Genomic DNA, 20,340 nt, shown 5'->3' with positions numbered 1-20,340 from the left:
GCACAAGAGATGGAAGGTGTAATGGCAAGAGAGCGAGAGACAGGTTGAATGGGTATTGTGATACACACTTCAAATCATGAGGGGTTCTATTTAATCGTGGGTTGTTTTTTTTCTTTTTATACTTTGTAGTATTTGCCTTGAGCAGGAGGCGAATGTTGAATACTGTTTTCCAAATGTAATTTACTTATGACCATGGTAAATGTGCGGTTTTATGGTTAAGAAAATGTCCTTGACTTAGAAGAAATATTAATTCAGTGCTTTTTAGTTATTTTAAGTTGTGGGATAAAAAAATGTCATGTTCATATCAAATTGAGACACGTTTGAAAGTAAAAATGGAACACAGGAAAATCCAAAAGAGCTTGGTTTTCTTGTATTTTGTGTGGTGCATGTTTATTGAATCCTTGAGAACCATTGTTACTCTTCTAGTTCTTGTTATCAGGGTTACTTTGGTAATGCTTCTTGTTTGTTGACATTGTATGTCTCATCAAAATTAGCAGGGTACACCCTGTATGTTGTGTGTGTTTACACTGTTGATATAAATATTAATTATTTTTCAAACATGGCCAAATTATTAGTTCACTTAATGACTGTTAACTCATGTTTATTTTTTAGAATAAGCACATTTTTGTATGGATAGAAATGGTATCAATCTTGATAGCATAGCATTTATGAAGTGTTCCTTTTTCTTTTAGACACCCTTTCACCAGCATCCAGTCCTTCATCCATTAATTTTGCCACAGCTCCAGGTAGCATAGATGAATCACCCAGTGGAGCATTAAACATTGAATGTAGAATTTGTGGGGATAAAGCCTCAGGCTACCATTACGGAGTACATGCTTGTGAAGGTTGTAAGGTACAGTTGTAATTTTCTTTTTAAGAACCTAAAACATGTTGCTTTATTTACAGGGTTAGATGAAGATAAACATTTGTTACCTAAACGTTCCATTAACATGATTCTAGCCGTTGCAATTATTTAAATAAGAAAAGTATCTGTGATCTTTTTTGCTGAAATAAATTTTTCAGATACCATAACTGGTTACCCTAACTCAATACCAGACCTTCATCAAGCAGGGGCAATTCACGGTGATAAGTTCAATGCTGCTTTTCTGGGCATAGTTAGATAAACACTAAAACAACTTAAAACACTAAACTGTGACTAAAAGTCAAAGCCTAATTGCTCCACTAGTGTTTTATTTGTGTTGGGAGTACGGCTGTGAGAAGCATGTGAGTTTGCTACATTTCCATTACAACAGTAACAAATCTCATCTCCCCCCCCCCATTCTGCCACAGTCACTTAGTGTTGTACCTCTTGCAGTTTTGGGGCCAGTGCATGTCTCTGGGGCAAATTAGTGTTATCATTGATGCATAATTTTGGGGATTTATATAGCCCAGGAATTATAACATTTTCCTTTTCCTTCTAACGTTTTGGTTTTCCGTTTTTTTTTCTAAATAATAATGTCAGGTGAGAGAAGTAATTGTGTCTGTGTAAGGTTTTTTTTATTGCTTAATGTCAGAAGATGGTAATTCAAATATAAATCTTAGGGAATAATGCTATCTCTGTTAGAGATGGGGAGCCAGTTCATTGTCAGATGTGTCCCACAGTCTAAATGACATGTTTTTGTGTCAGTGAAGCAAACTGTGGCAATATCTCTACAAAATTTTGCTAACCCTATGTTTCGTAGTACAAGACTAGCGTTAAAAGACATCATGGTAAGATCTGTTGAGTTACAGTCTTTTCTGTAATGCCCATTTTTGTGTCTTTGGCTTTTTCTAATACACTCTGCTATTTTGTTGTATCCCTCACATTTGCTGGATGAAGAAAAGATATTTTAAATCTGTATGTTTGTGCAACTTACATGTATGATGAAGGTTATTTCTGACAGAAGAGGCTGAGAGAATGCATACAAAAGCAGTATGTGACTGTCTTGCTTAATCCTTAAGGGCAAATCTACTCAGGGACTCTGAGCCTCTGGTCCTCTCCCAAGAGAGAGGGCTGAGAGCTGCTCTCTCCTTTTGTGTTTTCCATTCTACACATGCCTTCCTACACACCACTTCACTGGGTAGCACAGGAGAGTCTTACCTTTTGACAGGTTATACTTTGTATATTGTTTTTTTTCATGACATCAATAAACAAACAAACAAAATTATCTGTATGCTTGAAGTGTAGTACTCAACGTGCTTTAACATTACATACTGTTTTCTCAAACTTTTTATAGGGGTTTTTTAGAAGAACAATTCGATTAAAACTCATCTATGATAAATGTGATCGCAACTGCAAAATTCAGAAAAAAAATCGTAATAAGTGCCAATACTGTCGTTTCCAAAAGTGCCTTTCAGTTGGAATGTCACATAATGGTAGGTAAGAGTGCCCTTAATAATTTGCTTGTTCCTGCCCAGGGTCTGCTTCTGGGAGCAGGCGCTTGGATAACTTTTTTACTTACACATGAGAGTTGAACCTCAGATTTTAAAGTAGAGATCACGGCAGGGGGACACCGGTTTCCTTAATGAGTAGTTAATATAATTGATACACAGATGCCAAATGTACTCTTAGGAGCTTTACACAATTGTGCTGGATGTCTGTTTGTCCATATGAATGTTCATTTAGTTGCTTTCTTCATCCAGAACTTTGGCACCATTCATCCCATTGAAACAAATTTCAACACTGGGCATTGTAAAGGAGTAGGAGGAGAACAACTGGCTCTTTGTGGGGGATATTGACGTAGGATAGAAATCTGTAGGAAACCAGATTTCATTATTTTTCAGGTTATAGTGCAACAGCTCTTGGACAGATGGTTCAGGGAGTGTGGGGGGAGGGCAAAGATCTGTGCTGACTGTGGAACAGGGATCTGGTAGGTTGCTTGTTAAATGGAATGGTAAAAATTCAGAGCGTTTAGATAGCCAGTTTAAAAATTATGTTGTTATTTGTGTTAATGATTTAAGATAAAGCTGGTAAGCCTGTGGTTTACAGCTTGATTTCAACCCACAAGGCAGACTTATGAACAGTGTGTAGCTTGCTGAGTGACTTTGATGAAGAGGAAGAGGCCAAGCCATGAGAAAGCTCATTTCAGTTGGCTAGATGACAGTAATTTGCTTTCTCTGTGTAGGTCTGATAGACTCAAGGCTGGACATGGGAACAGGTGCAGTTTGCGAGTAGGTGAGAAGTAGGTGAAAATGCTGGGCTAGGTGAAAAGCTGTGAGATAAGAGACAAACTTGCTAAGGAGACTATGCAGGCAAGATAGCTGTGGTGGGGACATGGTTGGGCAAGCTGCCTATGGCATTGTACTCTAGAGTCCTAGCAAGACACATTGGGAGAGCTGATGTTCTGGGGAAATCTGGCTCCTTTGTGATGAGCCTTGACTGAGATTAAGGTCCATTGGGAGAGGCTTGATAGTCTCTGCAAGACTAGTGATAACCTTGCTGAAGCAGCAGACTTGGGAAGAGTGTGCCAGCCAACAAAGTAACATCTCAGGGGCAGGTGTTAGCAGGAAGCTGTGCTAATTGGCAGTAATTAACATTCAATTTAAGCTGTTTCATCCTACTGAAATGCTGTGGGCACCTGTGCCCCAGCTAAAGGGAGTAGTAGCAGTTCTACTGCAGCAAACACAGGGAGGGCATTGGGGGAAGGAAATGACAGCTAACTTGCAGGTAATGCTTCTCAGGAAAAGAGCTAGAACTAGATTTGCAGCCACAGCCTTAAAACGTAAGTTTCAATTTAGAGCAGATATTCTTCCACTTTTCCAGTAGACTGGTGGCCAGATTCCAGACAGGCCTTCCATGTTAGACTTCCATTGAAGTCCAAAGCTGTAATTCAGATCACGCCTAGATTCACCTCCTTATGTCACGAGAAAATTTCTTGGGTGTGTTGAAAGGCTAAATCTGCACGTGCTCTGAATTGATCAGTCTAAGCAGTGAGGTTCTGTTCTCTCTTTGCTTAGAGAAATGCAGTAAGAGTAACCAGCTGTATCAGCCATCTCAAAAGCTTGCACACCATCAGAAGGTAAGGCCCCTTCAGAAATGGAGCTGGTTTAGTTTTAAGCTGGAACTGCTGAAGGATGTGGATGTGCCTGTTTTATTGCTAAATGGCAAGACCACTAACCCAAGAACTGGGTGACTTCCATACCGAGTTGTGTGTCAAACTCAAATCTCCTGCCTCTTGAGAGAACATTATAATGACTAAATTGGATATTCTCATCCTCTCCAGTCTTGAAGGGCTAATCTATTGAAAAAAGAAGCATAAAATGCTGGGTCCAGGAGAAGGTTCTGGGTCACTGGTCTGTTTTGTTCTCACTAGATAGTACAGATATGTTGAACTGACCATCCAGCAAATAGAGGACTGAATGCCCCAGAATCAGAAATGGGATCAAAATCCAACTCCATTGCAGCATTCCCTGTGGAGCAACTCCCCAGGCAGCTCTCCAGCTGGCTTGTGTGCACTCTGCCAGGCTCCTGACATGAGTTTACTCTGTTTTTTGGAATTCCCAAGGTGGACATTGAGTTTCATGTTGAGAGTTGTTGACATAATAGGGAGAAACCAAAAGATATTATTTAGGTAATGTGGAAGGCAAATGCATACATTCTATCTCATTGCAGATAACAGATTGTGTTTTGAAACACCTTATTACCTTCAGTTTAGCATATTGAATTGGTAATTAGTCACTGTCTCTGTTGGAAAGGAGGTGTTTTTTTCACTCATTAACTTATCATAATAAAGATACTACCTCTACCTCAGTTTTTCCAGACAAAGTCTTCCTGCTCTGATCAGCAACAGTAAAAGGCATGGTTTTTTTAATAACTTTGTTTGTTTTACAATTCTGTCTTCCCATCAGCAATACGTTTTGGACGAATGCCAAGGTCTGAGAAGGCCAAGTTGAAAGCAGAAATTCTAACAGGTGAAAATTATGTAGAAGATTCAGAAATGGCAGATCTTAAATCACTTGCTAAAAGAATTCATGATGCTTACCTGAAAAACTTCAATATGAACAAGGTTAAAGCCAGAATCATCCTTGCGGGGAAAACTAATAACAATCCAGTAAGTACTGTTGATGTAACTGTAAAATAAAGCTGGCAAGTGCATAAGGTGATTATAATAATTTGTTAAACTCTTAAGCAAATATTTTAGAAAACAAATGTAATGGTAATACAGGCATGAAATATGCAATAAAGAATACCTGTAGTAAATATGGTTCCTTTTAGCTACTATCAGAATAATAGGAAGCTTTAGGAAAATCAAGTGATTAACTTGTAAATGGAAGCTCATGACCTTAATTTTTAGCAGAGACACAAGGGGAAGATTAGTTCTCAATAAAAAAAGAAGAAAGTGCCACACAAATGTGAATGCCTCTTGCTATGGGTGTGGGAAACTGTTCAAAATTAATTTCCTACTACGACAGTGGAAAAAAAAATAATGCTTTTCTGCCACAAATGCCTGGATACGTACTGTTATCTTTTAAGGTGTAGAGGACTCTGTATGACTTGTTTTAATCACTACAATATAATGGCAGGAGGGGAAACTTGAGTTTGTAATTCCTTGTGTACAGTTCTGGCTAATTCCTCACCTGGCCTTGCTGGTCTTTACAGTTAATTTGAAAGGGAAAAGCAAGCGAGGCTGTGAAGACACATATGCTTTAGAGGTTATTTTTCCCTTAGGATAATTGAGCAAAGGTTTTATTCCAAGTAGTGAATATTCTCTAAGAATTTTTATTTATGGTACTTAGGTCTTTACTAATTTAGATATATTATGTAATGCTTACTAGTTGCACAACATCTTTGAGATTTAACTCTGAACCATATTGTTTTGACAATTGGGAATAATTTTCCTAGAAATGATTGAGTATGTCAAGAAAAACATCATTGGGCAATGAAGAGTTTGTTCTATCTAATGCTATCAACTGCTTTTCACTTTGTAGCACATGATATGGTGTAACCATTGTAAGGACTGACTCGTTTCACTGCATGCATATTTTTTAAAATTCTGTTGTGATTTATGTTAACTGTATGTAGAAGATAACAACATTGTCGGTAAACTAAGATACTTAATATCAGTAGAAATTTGCAGGGAAGAGGTTTTACATATTCTGTAATAAAAACCATGTAACTGTGGGGATGAGTGCTATAAAAATTGTAAACAAGCTGTCTTCTAAATTACAGAATTTGGCTTATTATAGTCTCATCTAGCCAAGGATACAGATTCCTACATCACAAGAGAGACGTATGAAAAATCCCAGTCTCTTTCAATGGATTAAAGAGATACTTAAAACTAAGCACAAGCTTAAACTTTTTTGGGGGTACAAGCTGACATAAGCCTACACTAAATACCATGTTTTAACACCTTGCCAAGCAGGCATCTGCATAAAGTCCTTTTCAAACTTGCTACCGTGTGTCAGAATGATAAATTACGGTATGTGTTGTGCATGCAGGGATTCTAGATCTCTGCATCCCAATTTTTGTGTTTGCATTTGTGTGATCAAGGCTCTCAGATTAGTCATCTGATTGACTAGCTAATAGTGGCTTGCAGGTTTCTTCGTGAATTTACAAGTAAAAATTAATGAGCAATCAGACCTAGTCTATTATAAACAGGCTGCTTCCTCATTCTTCAACATGCAGGGAAGAGGAGAGTGGGATTTTTTAAGCTATTCCATCATCTTTTGGGAAAAGAGACATTTTAATTTTCTTTTGAATTTTTAACAGGGAAAAAAAAAAAAGGAACAAGGGGTTTGTTGTTGGTAATTAGTGACCCACCCGTTTCTGAGCAATGCATGAACAGTTGATTTCAGTGAATCCTGATTCTTAGCACCACTCTAACTCATTTCAGAACGAGCGAGCTTTTTTTCACGATGACAAGGTATCATTACATTTAAATGGTCCTTGGCCATACCTACTTTCTGTATAGTGAAATGATGGTAAATTCAAAAAATATTTGCAAGATAGCTTACATCTTTTAAAAGGGTTTGGAAACGTGGTGGATTTATTGCTCTGCCACTTTCCACTCATACCCACATACAGGTAGAAATTTCTGTCTAGCTCTTGAAGTATTGAAGTGAGATGGAACGTGTAGTTGCCATAAGCATTTAAAGTTATTGGAAACTAGCATCTTTGGCAGTTTTCTAAGTCAGATAAGTGCATTCTATGAGTTTCTCACAGAACACTAAGCGTTCTTCATGACAGTCATTTAATCTGAGGTGAGCAAAACAACGCAGGGAAGGTGCTTTGCTTTGCAGTTACTGAACTAGTTGTATGTTCAAGGTCAACTGCTGTGACTTTGGTAGGCTGAGAAGCATTTGGTTTAGTTCTTTTCCTTTAGTGAATTGTGCTGTGTTTTGATTACTGCTCTTCTGACATGTATCAAAATATTTTTGAGTTCTGATTGTTCATAAGAAAATCTGAATGCTTTTATATATATATATATATGATGTTTTAAGAGACCAGCTCATCAGTTTGTAATGCAGGTGACTTTTTAAATTAAGGGGCTTACAGAAAAGACTGTAATCAAGACTGAAATTATGTTTTGTCTGACATTCTAGTGGGATTCTGGGTTTAGAGATGACTTAGGACTAACTAAAAGCTAGAAAGATGAGCTGAAATTCTGTGGTAGATTAGCTGGGACATGAAAATCTGGTGATAAAACACGAGAGTCATACAGGGTTGACATTTGTGTGCAAATATGCTGTCCTATATTTAAATGACTGTCTGTATTCCCCCTAGGATACTTCAGGAAAGCAGCATGATGTGCATCAGGTGTAGTTAGTTTAGGAATCTGTAGGAGTGTAGGCAGAATAACGTGGACTTCTGGAGAAGGTAATACAAGTCTTTTGTGACCTTTCTGGGACTTGCTCTGAGATGGATATGTGCATATATAGCACAGTACTTCTGGACCTTCACTATAACTACTACATAAAACTAGGTTAAAGATATAGAATAGATATTTACAGGCTTCTATTTGCATTTGTGTTTGCAGAGCAGACTTGTTTTTAGATATTGCAGTTTGTAGTTCTGTAGTTCTTTATGCAGAAATATAAAAGAACTCAAGTTTTAGAGACAGTTGAAGACTGTTTAGCATGAAAATTAAAGTTTATTGAAATTCCTGTGTTTTAGGAAACCAGCGATAAATACCCATTCTTTTGTAACTGAATTAGTATTTTTTTCTCTGTAGCCATTTGTTATACATGATATGGTTACCTTGTGTATGGCAGAGAAAACCCTGGTGGCAAAATTGGTAGCCAATGGAATTCAGAACAAGGAAGCAGAAGTTCGAATCTTCCACTGCTGCCAGTGTACATCTGTAGAGACTGTCACAGAACTTACTGAGTTTGCCAAATCTATCCCTGGCTTCTCCAGCCTTGACTTGAATGATCAAGTGACACTGTTAAAATACGGAGTTTATGAAGCCATATTTGCCATGTTAGCATCAGTGATGAACAAAGACGGGATGCTGGTGGCCTATGGAAACGGTTTTATAACCCGGGAGTTCCTGAAAAGCCTGAGGAAGCCGTTCTGTGATATAATGGAGCCAAAATTTGATTTTGCAATGAAATTCAATGCACTAGAACTGGATGACAGTGATATATCCCTTTTTGTTGCTGCCATCATTTGCTGTGGAGGTAAGCATTACATATTTGTTCTTGAAGGTAGTAAATTTTAATGTGTTCTTCTTGTGAATTAATAATTTTAATGGAAAAGATTATGTTTCTCAAAGACTCATTTCTACCACTAACAAAGTAATTTTCTCTTTTAGCATGTTTCATGGAAGATCCTGTGTAACTGTTACCAGTCTTGATGCTGTATTTTGCTTTGCAGAATTGTAGAGGTGCTTAGAATTGCTGTGTAGCCTCACTTAGAAGAGGGTGTGGTTACTCTCTGTTTTTAATAGTGGGATGTGAAGAGTGTTGGGGTTTTTTTTATTTGGGGTCTAGAGGATTGTTGCTTATTTATTTATTTATGTTTGAGGCTGGGTTGGAAACAGCATTTGTATATCCAAAGGGGCAGAAAAACACTGTCATGAGACTGGAGGCAGGTGCAGATGACAGCTTTGCTCCTCTTTGACACTGGCTGATTGCATCATGTAACAAGTCCTGCACAGCTCTGTTGATGCACTTCCTGTGCTCTGATTTTAATACCACAGGCTTTTTAAAACAATAGTATACTTTGGTAATTAAAAAAAATGATAATTAGATAATGGTATTTTTAAACATTATTTCATAGTACCTAAGGATGTGGGGCTTGGGGTTTTTTAATGCCCCATTGTTTGAACTCGTTATGAGTAAAGAAACACAAATGTGATTTAGAACCTTTTCTTTCCTCCAGAAAGTAAGTGAGCTCATATTTAAGGTTAAATTCAAAACTATCCATAAGCATTTTAAGAAAAGGAAAAAAGAGATCAAGTTCCAACTGCTCCCACCTGGCTTTTTTTGCATTCTGCCAAACTCATTGCATGTTCACTGCCCTGGTTATATCCTCACAAATTACAAGACGAGAGATACAATCTGTAGACTTTCAAAAGCTTCATGTGATAGTTTAGACAGCAAGTTCCCATCATATCTTGAATTACTTTTGCACAATACGTTGGTATCATGACCTTTCCAAAAGTCAGGAGAGTTCTTTGCAGACAAAATATTTTGTGCTGTTTTTTTCCCCCTCTAATTCTTCTCCTTTGAACTATCAGTGTGTTTCCAAGAAACACGTTTTGTCCATTGTCCCAGGCTTCTTTCAGAGAAGTTTGGTCTGGAAAGTGAAGGTATTAAAGAACTCCTAAGTAGCTGAAAATGAGATCACATACTAGAAAGAGTGAAGCACAGTTAGTGGGTTCTTCTCTATGTCCTGTCAAAATCTTGTGCTATGGCAATGTACACATGGGAAGAGTAAAAGACTGTTCCTTATGTCAAGCTGTACTGCTGCCAAACTTCAGGAACTCTCTAGACATAGCCACATCCTTTTGTTCTTTGTTCTTGCTGTTTGAATTCTGCTGTTGGGACATACAGAATGTAGAACTGGATTCCTAGGCTTGATTCTTCTGCCGGGTTTTGGGGTGAGAGGGTGTTGGGAGGTTTTTTCTTTTGTAGCATGGGTTGTATTTAGTAGTGTGAAATCTCTTCTCAAATAACTGTGGCCATTGTCAAAACTTTGGCCAAAGGGGTATGGAAGACTACTTTTTTCCCCCTTTTCCCCCTTTTCCCCTTTATTGCCCCCAGTGCATAATGTAAAGATACACTGTAGCCTACAATATAAAATCTATAAAGCAGCCTACTTAAAAGAATAATTACAAAATTATGACATGTATTCTTTTGGGTTTGTGTTTTGTTGTTTGTTTTTTTTTGAGAACAGATCGTCCTGGTCTTGTAAATGTAGGACACATTGAAAAAATGCAGGAGAGCATTGTGCATGTACTGAAACTTCACTTGCAAACCAACCATCCTGATGACATCTTCCTCTTCCCAAAACTTCTCCAAAAAATGGCTGACCTCCGACAACTTGTCACAGAGCATGCTCAACTCGTTCAGATAATTAAGAAGACTGAATCTGATGCACATTTACACCCTTTACTACAGGAAATCTACAGGGATATGTATTAAGGATTTTTAGTATATATTTTTTCCACAATATTTAAAGATGAGAGCAATACTAGTAACAGATGGGAGCAAAATTACTTGCACGGTTATCTGCTGTTCACTCAGCCCAGAGCATGAGAAATCTAAAAGCTGGATAACTGGAGTGTTACACTTCTTTTGGTTTGGGATCTTTTGTTTCCTTTTGAAAGAGTTCTGCAGAAAAATACTGATCATAGTGCTCATGAAGTTTCTTATAATGGTACTTTCATTTGGAAATTCAAAGATTGGTAAGGAATACATCTTTGTATAATAAATCAGAATGTTAAGTAACAGAAATGAACAAAACTGTATTTCCTCCTGGCTCTTAGTAATTTTAGAGTTAATGTAACAAATTCAGCAAATTCTCTCCACGTATATGCACAATCATAAAAATGATGCACTTTTGGCTAATGGTAATTGCTGAGAACCAACTAACACTTTTTCTTACTGCAGCCAGTCTAGGTGTAACACATGGTTGGATAATACTGTACATACATGTCTAAAAAATTTGAAAGACCTTAGATCTGCTGCTGCTTTAATTCCATGAAATGCAGTACAGCTTCATACAGTATTACACATTACGGTACTTTAGGATTAGCATGTTTAAATGAAAGTTCTTTTAAAAAATGAAATAAAATCCCAAGAGTAATCTAAAATACAGCAGAGATGCTCCATTCAGGTGTTCGTTGAGGAGCAAATGTGATAAATCAATGGAACCCTTTTTTCAAAAGTGTTTTAAGGAAATATGTTCCCGAGGAAAAATATATCCTACCATGTGTATTTTGGAGAACTTCTAATAGCTCAAGACACAGTTTTGACTTTAAAATACTGTTTAGAATTAGCAAGAGTTTTGGAGAGACTGAAAAGTCTGATCGTAGCCCTGAAAAAAGAATTTAAACTGCACAGCTTTCTAGTGCAGTGATAGCTCACTCTGAAGAAGTGGTTGTATAGGAAAGGCACCTTCTTTCTTGACAAGCATCTAAGTGGCATTGAGTTGTTTGGACCTGTTTATTTTTCTAATGAATACACTGTTTCATTTTTTCCAGTTATCCACTTGGATATATGTCTTTCTACTCCTTCTTAGGCCTTACTGGTAGAAGTATTAGCTAGATTATTTCACCAAATCTTGTTCTCGCATACAGCCACAGTGGGGGAGGTGACAGTATTACCAAGAACTGGGGTTGTAGGTGTCGATTGTGTAATATTATGAAAGAGAGCACAGCTGAGAGAAGTTATCATGTTTCTGAGAGCAAACTCAGATTTTACAATTGTACTTACTCTGGGTGCAAAATAAGCCATAAGGAAATTGCCTGACTTTACCATTTTAAAGGATCTTTTAGCAGAGCACTACACAAAAGTGCTAGTTGCATGCAAGACACTCTATTCCTTTTTTTTTTTTTTTTTCTTTTTAATATGGTAACTTCACATCATTCTTTCCTCATTTTATTATTTGTTTCATAGGACAAAGATCTCAGGAGTCAATTTTCACAATAGTTAAACATTCACTGGCACAGGAGGAGTGTTGTTTCATAGTAGCATGTTTGAAGACTTCAGAATCTTAAACCTTCACTGCAAGAATTAAATAAGATCGATAAAGTGAGAACATCACATGATACTTACTGTAGTCACAACATTTGTTTCTTTACAGGCCCACAGGCATGGCTAGACACTGAATGAATTACAGATTTAAAAGCAATTTGGTATTTATCCAGGCAATGGCTGTTAGCAGAAGTTTTAGTGTCAGATATGTTTAGTGTAAAATATTGAAGCATAGGCCTCAGATTTGGTGACCAGCTGGGGCAGGATAAAAACAATAAATTCTCGTGCACAAAACTTTCTCCCCCTCCCTGTTGCCAGTGGGCAGCAGGAAGAACAGGCCTTGCATTGCAGCTACTTCTAACACTTCATTATGAGAAGTTTTTTGGTCTTACCAGGAATGATCAGACAAGAAATGGGTCTTTTGTGTCTTACAGCAGCATGTAATATGCTCCCAGAATTAACAAGAGGATTTTGGCAATGATGCTGCTTTATTCTTCAAGTCAGCCGTGTTCCACTAAGGAGCTGTGGGGTTTAGGCATAAGACATAGAGCATTAAAACAACTGATATTCAATATTGCTTCCTCAAAAAAATTGTCAAAATATCAGCCATTCTCTGATGGCATGCTGAACTCTAATAGCCAACTGTTTCATTTCCTAAAAAAAGGTATAAGCTGATTTATATTTTTTTCACCCCAAATCTCAGATTTATGCAAAAGGCAAATTTCAAACTTGTGTTCCATAGTTTGGGTGCACTGAAGTTTCTCAGGAAAAACAGACACAGTCAGTGTGGAAAAAAATTCCCACTCTTGCTCTCAAAAGTGGCTAAAACACTTTCCTGAAACTTTTAAAAACATAGAAAAATGAATAATAAACACATTCTCAGCAAAACTGTAAATAATTGAAACCAGCATCATTTAGTAGAAGGCACAGAGTTCAGCTGTATTAGCAGCTGCTTGTAGCAGGTTCCTATTATCAGCATTAGGAAAGTGCATAAATAGGTTTTTTTTCCTGTTCCAGATACATTTTGGTTTTGGTGTTGTTGTTTTTTTTACTAATTCCTGGGACACTGAAGCTTGATTTTTGTTTTGAACTAAACTGCAAACCTTTAAAAAAAATAAATACATACATAGGAATTAAAATAATGCATCTCTGAATTACAGAAATACAAACAAGATGTTAACATAGCCTACAATTCCGGATAGATGGCACTGCCCCCACTGCTGCACCATGCTCACACCCACCATCTCTTCAAGGAACAGCAGACAGGGCAGAGAACTTCTCCTTCATTACACTTGTAATAAAGTTCATTAGCTACTTCAGGAGGTGACTGCAGAAGGCTTTTGCCAGTTAGATTTCAAATTACTCAGTTTGTGATTTTGTTTGGTTTTTTTTAATTTTGCCAGCTGAACTAGTTTGAGGTGTATTACTGAGGAGCTTCAGTACAGATCGTCTAATCTTTTAAAATATCCATTCTACAGAGGGAAATAAAGTGATCAGATTTTAGGATTAAAAAAATAGTTGTGACCAGATTCTTATCAACATACTTTACTATCGTAGCACCAAAGAACTCTGGTTAGCAATTAGGTACCCACAAACAGCTTAAGACAAGAGACAGCAGATGAGTAGAGAGAAGCCTGGTAGACAATGGTGTGACTTAAGTTTTCAACAAGCATGCAGCTTACTCATTTTTGAGGGTTGTTTGAGGTTTTTCATTTATTTATAGAGATGGCCCAGGTACTTTGACAAAGGGGAAGAAAAAACAGAAGGAAGGTTTTGTGTCAAGTGTTCGAGATATCTGATGTTCCTTTTTATCTTCTTAAATATTTTCTTTAAAAGTGTACTGTCTTCAGTGTAACAGCACACAACTGCCATTAAAAAAAAAAAAATCAGCTACTTTGTAGTTTTTTAAATTTCAGAATCCCACTTTAAAAACAAAATGACAGACAATAGATAGGAATGTTTTCCACTTACAGAAACAGAATCTTTCTAGGGCATTAAAGAAATCTAATTTATTTCATTTAATTGCCATTTCCCTGTGCCTTTGTTGCTTTGGTTCTAGCCAGCTGCTAGAAAGCTGAAGTGTTGCCAAAGAGTGTATTTTTGCATTACTTCTGGCCCACACAGATTTTGGAAATACCAGCAGTTGCACTAAGTCTGTTCTCATGAGAGAGCTAGCACAAGTTTGCAAATCAAAGAGCTTATAATAAGCATCTAAACATTTGTTTGTTTATTCAAACTGCTAAAACCTGGGGAGATTTATTCATCACAAGAGCTGGGTCACATACTATTATGTTTGAATTTCCTCCTTATTTCTAATGGACAGCCTGGGCAACTTGAGCACCATCTCAGACAAAGCAGTTGGAGATTACACTGTAGCTGCCTCTGAAGAGGAACAATTTCAGCTCTGTCTCTCCTTAAAAGCATCCCTATCACTTAGTTGAAAACCTGCAACTACGTTTAACAAATGCATTTGCAGTTGTTTTGGTATTGCTTAAGCGTGTAAGGTCTTACAAATAATGGTCCTTCCCTGAAAGCCCTAATCCTTCAGTAAGTCTTGAAATGTGAGGTGTAGCATAGGGTATCTGGTGCTTGCTTCTGTCTCAAGTGCATTCTTGATAATCAATTGCAGATTGTTGTTTGTTTGTTTTTGGTTTTGTTTAATCTAGATTTAATCAGCTTCATTCTCTTTCTTTTACTAGAGATTGAAAGTATGTGTGGGTTTGATCTGAGACTGTTGATACTGTTATGTATTGTGGGATTTTTTTTTAATTTAACGTAATACCATTTCTTCATGTTTCAATTTGTAAAATACAGTAATATAATTGCAAGATATAAACTGTCACTAAATTATATTACAGAGATGCTTTAAGAAAAATATGTAAGTTATTTAATTTAATTTTTTTTATTTCATACTTTATCTTGTGAACCCTTTTGTACAGTGAGGAAAGATTTACTTTTATGGGTAAGGATGATGGGCCTGAAGTCAAACTGCTATTTATTCCTGCCTGGTCTTTGTTACTGTATCATTTGTGAAGAAGTATCACAAATTCTGCATGTTATCAGGGTTTGGTATTGGCAACTGTAACCAAATTTTAAAATACATTTTCACATAGAAGGTAGACTTCCTTTTATTTCATTTCAGTAAAAGTAAGTCTAGGTGAGGAAGAGCTGTAATCCCAAAATGGAGGTAATATTTTTAACTCAAGATCACCAACATGAAAGATAGTTTATAGAAGTTCATCTTTGATTTACAGCACCGCAGTTCATTTTCCTTCACAATCTGAAAAGAGAGCTATAAAGAGCTAGATTCTGTTAGTGCTCCACTGCTGCAATTTTCTAAGGCACCAGTTTGTGGTTTATGAGAAATAACAATGTGTATTCAGGATTTTTTCCTGCTACCTGCACCGAGGTTGATCTGCAACATTTGTAGATGTCTTTTTAAAGCACGTAATGTGGCAGTGAAAAACACTATGTTGAAATGCCATTACTGGCTTTTCTATAGTGTTCCCTTTATGATTTTAAGTAGAGATTAAGTCAGAATCTGTCCGTAGGGATTCTGTGTCCCGGTGTGATAATCTGTGCCTACAGCATTCCTGCTAACAAATCCTGACACAGAAACAAAGTTACCTTTTCAAGGTGTACTTTTTATTTTGCTGTAGTCAAAACACAGCATCTAGTACAAGCACAGTATGTTACAAATGCCCCAGCAATTATTTCTATTTAGTGCATTTTATTTGCAACAGATAAAATTTTCTTTCCCCAAATGGCTGCAACTCGAGTTTTTCACTTGATCAGTGTCACTATCCAGATATATTGTCCACCAAGACGTTTGTGTTGTATTTGTAAAAGCTCTACTGGACTTTTTTGTGGTAACCTACAGCTACTTCTTTTCTCAGTTCCATAGATAGCATTGAAAAACACCTATGAAAGGTACTAACAGCTCACTTTACACTGTAAATACATGATGCAAATTCATGTTAACTAAGGGCCAGGGTGTTTCCCCTTTTGTTTTCTCTCATGTGCTATCAGGCATTTAAGATCTTTTTCAGCTTCTGAAGTTGTTTTCTTATTTATTTATTTTTTTCTTGGACTCCTCTGTTGTGTTAGGCGATCTTGCCAGATTCCATTGCAAGGGTGTTTCAAAACAGAATTCCTACTGCAAGGACCTCAGTTTCAGACGAGTTGCCTCTGCCCAGGGGATAAGCTGCAGGTACAAGAGAGATCATTAATCTGATTGCAGACTGGGCCTTAAATAAGGACTGCATGGTAAAGCATGAGGTACTTAAAGGTTGGGTTTTTTTTTTTTTAAGTATTTTGGTATATTTTCTCAGGTTGGATGTGCAGGTGCAGTAATCCCTAGTGTGGAAAAGACACCAGCCTTATGATCAATGCAAGGAGTTATGTAGCATTCTTGACACTTGAAAGAAAAAAATAATTGGTGGTATGGGAAAACACTAACCAGCCGAAATCTTGGCAACATGCAGGTACTGCGTTCTGCTCCTGCTGTGTGGGAGTGCGGTGTAATCATTCAGCATCTGTTTGTGATGTGCAGCAGGGCCTGTAGGAAGGTCGGCAAATCTTCTGCTGGAGGATTCATGTGCCACTAACCCCGCAGACAGAAGTGGAAGAACATTTATGATTTTCGTTACTTTAGTAATAACCAATCAAATCGATGTTTTAATATTATGGATTTTAACAAGAATACCCCTCCTAACTGTTTGACCACGTCTGTTGTACCAGCTTCTACGATGAGCTGCATTTCGTTTTGCTCCTGCTACTTCACAGCTTTCACAAACAATTGCTCTGAGAATTCTTTAGGAATGGGACACAACAGTTTAATTACATCATGATGTTGGGACCCTTTATCACATCTTAAACTGTTATCTGACATGTCACAAAAAAGCACATACTTGTTAATGTTACCAAACCGTAATCACTAGAGCTAACCCATTGTTTAATTAAATCAAGGTATCAATATTAAAGGAAAAAAACCACAACACCAAACAGTCATTGTTTCCAGTCACCTACGTTATTAGGCATTTTTGTGTATGCTTTATTACAGTAAATATGGAACTTACAAAGAGCAGACATTTCTTGCAGGGAGTAGTCAAGCCTAATTCTCATGGAATGCTTGTTTCCCAGTAAAATACCACTAATTCAAGCCAAGTTCCCAAGTTTCTTTCTGTCAGAACAATGCAAATGACATTTTCAAGAAAGGAAGCCCCGGTCTCACAGGGATTTATAGGAAAGACAAAGTCTCTTGCACTTGTGAATGTAAAAATTACATATAGCTAAGTATGATGATGCATTCTTAAATGTTACCAGCCTACTGATCTAGGATGAAAAAACTTGAACTAAACATTTTTCTTCTTTTTTACATTCTATTTTTTTTCCCGTCTCCTTTAAAAATAAGAGGTTGAATTCATAGTGTTTGTATAGAGACTGAATCTACATGCTTAAAAAAAAAAAAAAAAAAAGGCATCCTTTAATTTGAATGTAAACACAGTTAAATCTGAAATGTGGTTTTGCCTTAATGGTTTTAAAAGAATAAAGTATTTTTAAAAGTGAATTTAATTACTTGTGCTGATCTTTTATTTCCAGGAAAGCAATTCACTGCACGGTCACGGTTTTGAGCCAAGCCTACTTGCTACCCTCTGCTGGCTGCAGCTGCCAGCTCTTGGCTGAGGCCCTCGCTCAGTGACCGTGCAGGCAGGGGTGACTTCCATGTAGAGGAAAGCAGTTCTGTTCTCCACTCTTGTTCGACCCCTCACGCTTGCAGCCCAGAGCTTGTGTCAACACTTGCAGAAGCAGGACGCGGGGATGCCCCTGGGATGGTGACACCCATTGCTCCTTCTGCCACAGCACCAGGGGCGTGCGTGTGTGTTTTGTGCTGCTCTACTGCAGCTGAGAACTTGAGTGATTTTGGCTTGACCTGATTTGCCTTCATGTGGTACACAAGGCCCTGCTTCAGAAAACACTTAGCTGCTTAACTTTACTCCGGGGAGTTATCACACTGATTTTTTAGTGGTGAACAAGAGTGGATAAGCAACCTTGGTGGGATTGGTGCCCAGATTTTTTGGGTTAGCATCAAGTAGATGTTAATAAAATGTATTAAGTATCTTTGCTACATAATAAGATGTGTATTGCAGAGACCTTTTAAAGGCAGAATGATATTTAAAGCAGCATTGAAGTGCTGATGCTTACAGGTTAACTGTTAGACACACTTTTTAATTTAGGAATGTGTGTGTAACATACATATACACATTGCATATATAAATTTATATGTATATATACTTCATCAGTTTGCCTGCTGACCTACTGTCCTGCTCTGTCCATCCATTCTCATTGACTGTATGAACAGCTTGAGAGGTTTGTTGAATTCAGCAAGCACTGACTGCATGTCCCCGTGATGGGTAGCACAGCTCACCCATTTCAGGAGCACGGCTTCAGTTCAGTCAGTTGGGAGGATGTGTCACAGATTATTGTCTTCCTTCAATAATCTGGGGATTTATTAAGATGCTAAAAGAGTGCTGAAGCAAAAATGACAGCAGAGGGTTAAAGAATCACATTTCTTCATCAGCTGTGCTCAGGAGCATGGAAGGCCTGATTTTGAGCAGGAGCAAGTACTCAGAGAACCTGATGGAAACCAAGATGTAAAGGCTCTGCATGTCTTGAAGAGTACCTAGTATGTCTTGAAGAGTATCTAGTGACCATTAAGATTGGGCATGATGGCATTTGGTCTACAACATCGTATTATACCATTATATTATGATATAGGGACCAAAATGCCCATGTTCAAGGGGAATAGAAGAATGTGGAACATGCAAGTTTTAACAGCTAGGCACAGATAATAATCCTTTATCATTCCAGGAGATACCAAGTTGTATGTAGGCCAGCCTTCTTTCCCTAAAGCATGGACTGGAGATGGCAGAACACATCTGATGGTCCTGAGCTACTGAACTGTTTTTTGGCCCTTGCTGGAAGTGTGCTTTTCCTCACCTAACAGGTATGCATAACCAGGTAACTGTGAAGCACAAGTGTCCTTTACTTGAAGATAGGTAATTCCCAAGAGCTTTAAATTGCTCTCATATCATGCTGTAAAAAATAATGGTTATGACTGCGAGTTAACTGCATTTGTCTTAAAGGGCACAGGGGAGGTTGAACAGGAGGGAAAACAGCTCAGAGACACCAGATCCTTGCCAGCAGGTTAGTGGGTGCATCTACCTGTCCCAGGCTAGGTCTCTATGTCATACAACCCAAAGGCACACTCTCACTTAGATAGGAACTGGGTTTTTAAAACCTACTTTCAAGCCACGAGTTAAGATAAAACCTGTTGCAAACAGTGTGAAATACAGGAAACAAAATGTGTTTCTAAAACATTTGCTGGTATAAACAAAGAATGTGATCTCCCATAATGATGTTGCTTTTTGTCAGCTTGATTATAATAGCTACATTTTTAAGATGGAATAGTGCTGTGATTCTCTTTCTAGCATCTCTCACTCTTCTTACAGTTCTGGTTCTCTGCCTCTCTTCTTTGTACAAAGCAGACACACTAACTTTTAAAGTGCAGGGGGGGAGGGGGTCTAGCATGAAACTGAAATTGAATACCACTCATTGTAAGTTTAATATAACTTCTTTGAAAGTGTAGTCTTGTTACTGCAGAAAGAAATCTGAAATACTGGCTTCAAACTTTTTTTTCCCTGCAATTAAAGATTTGTATGGAGCTTGAAAAGGGTACTAATAGGTCCATTACTGCTCCTCTAGTAACTGCACAAAATTCCAGTCCCTAACAGAGGACACAAGCCCAGTAGGTTCAGGAAAAAAAAAAAGAAAAAATATTTCAGGGCACTCAAACATTCTAAAGAACTGAAGATAACTCACTGAAATGTTGATTTCTTTTAACAGACACATGGTTCATTCTACTAAAATGATCAAGCTTAGATGTTGATATATGGCATTGATGGAAAAGCTAAGAAATGTTAACCAAGACATTAAAGGGTTCTGAGCCAATGACCAACCAAAGCTTGAGTAAATGTGATCTGGTGATTAGGGAGCATCCTAGACATACCTTAAGGTGTGTGACTGTTGGTTTCTTATAAATGCCTTGTAATTAAGACAAAGCCAACATAAATTGTGCAGCTAATTTTTAAGCTAAGCAAACAAAATGCTGTTTCCCTAACATTTTGTTTACCCTTTTTTGACTAAAACTATGCTTTTGAA

At 37.5% G+C, this 20,340-nt stretch overlaps 1 protein-coding gene across 7 annotated transcripts in view; it reads left to right on the top strand.

Moving 5' to 3' along the window:
- The window catches only part of PPARA (peroxisome proliferator activated receptor alpha), a 42,041-nt gene extending 24,352 nt beyond the window's left edge, over nucleotides 1–17,689 (top strand). For all 7 annotated transcript variants that reach the window (XM_051632027.1, XM_051631940.1, XM_051631577.1 and 4 more), the window contains 5 exons: nucleotides 693–853; nucleotides 2,217–2,355; nucleotides 4,828–5,030; nucleotides 8,151–8,598; nucleotides 10,319–17,689. In XM_051632027.1, coding sequence (XP_051487987.1) covers nucleotides 693–853; nucleotides 2,217–2,355; nucleotides 4,828–5,030; nucleotides 8,151–8,598; nucleotides 10,319–10,566 — 1,199 coding nt within the window. In that variant the 3' untranslated portion in view covers nucleotides 10,567–17,689. The remainder of the gene's footprint in view (nucleotides 1–692; nucleotides 854–2,216; nucleotides 2,356–4,827; nucleotides 5,031–8,150; nucleotides 8,599–10,318) is intronic.
- Nucleotides 17,690–20,340: the final 2,651 nt, after the last annotated feature.

The sequence above is a fragment of the Apus apus genome, chromosome 1, assembly GCF_020740795.1.
Source record: "Apus apus isolate bApuApu2 chromosome 1, bApuApu2.pri.cur, whole genome shotgun sequence".
Lineage (NCBI taxonomy): Eukaryota > Metazoa > Chordata > Aves > Apodiformes > Apodidae > Apus > Apus apus.
The sequence above is the reverse complement of the archived record's forward strand: the minus strand, read 5'-3'. Positions and strand labels throughout refer to the sequence as shown.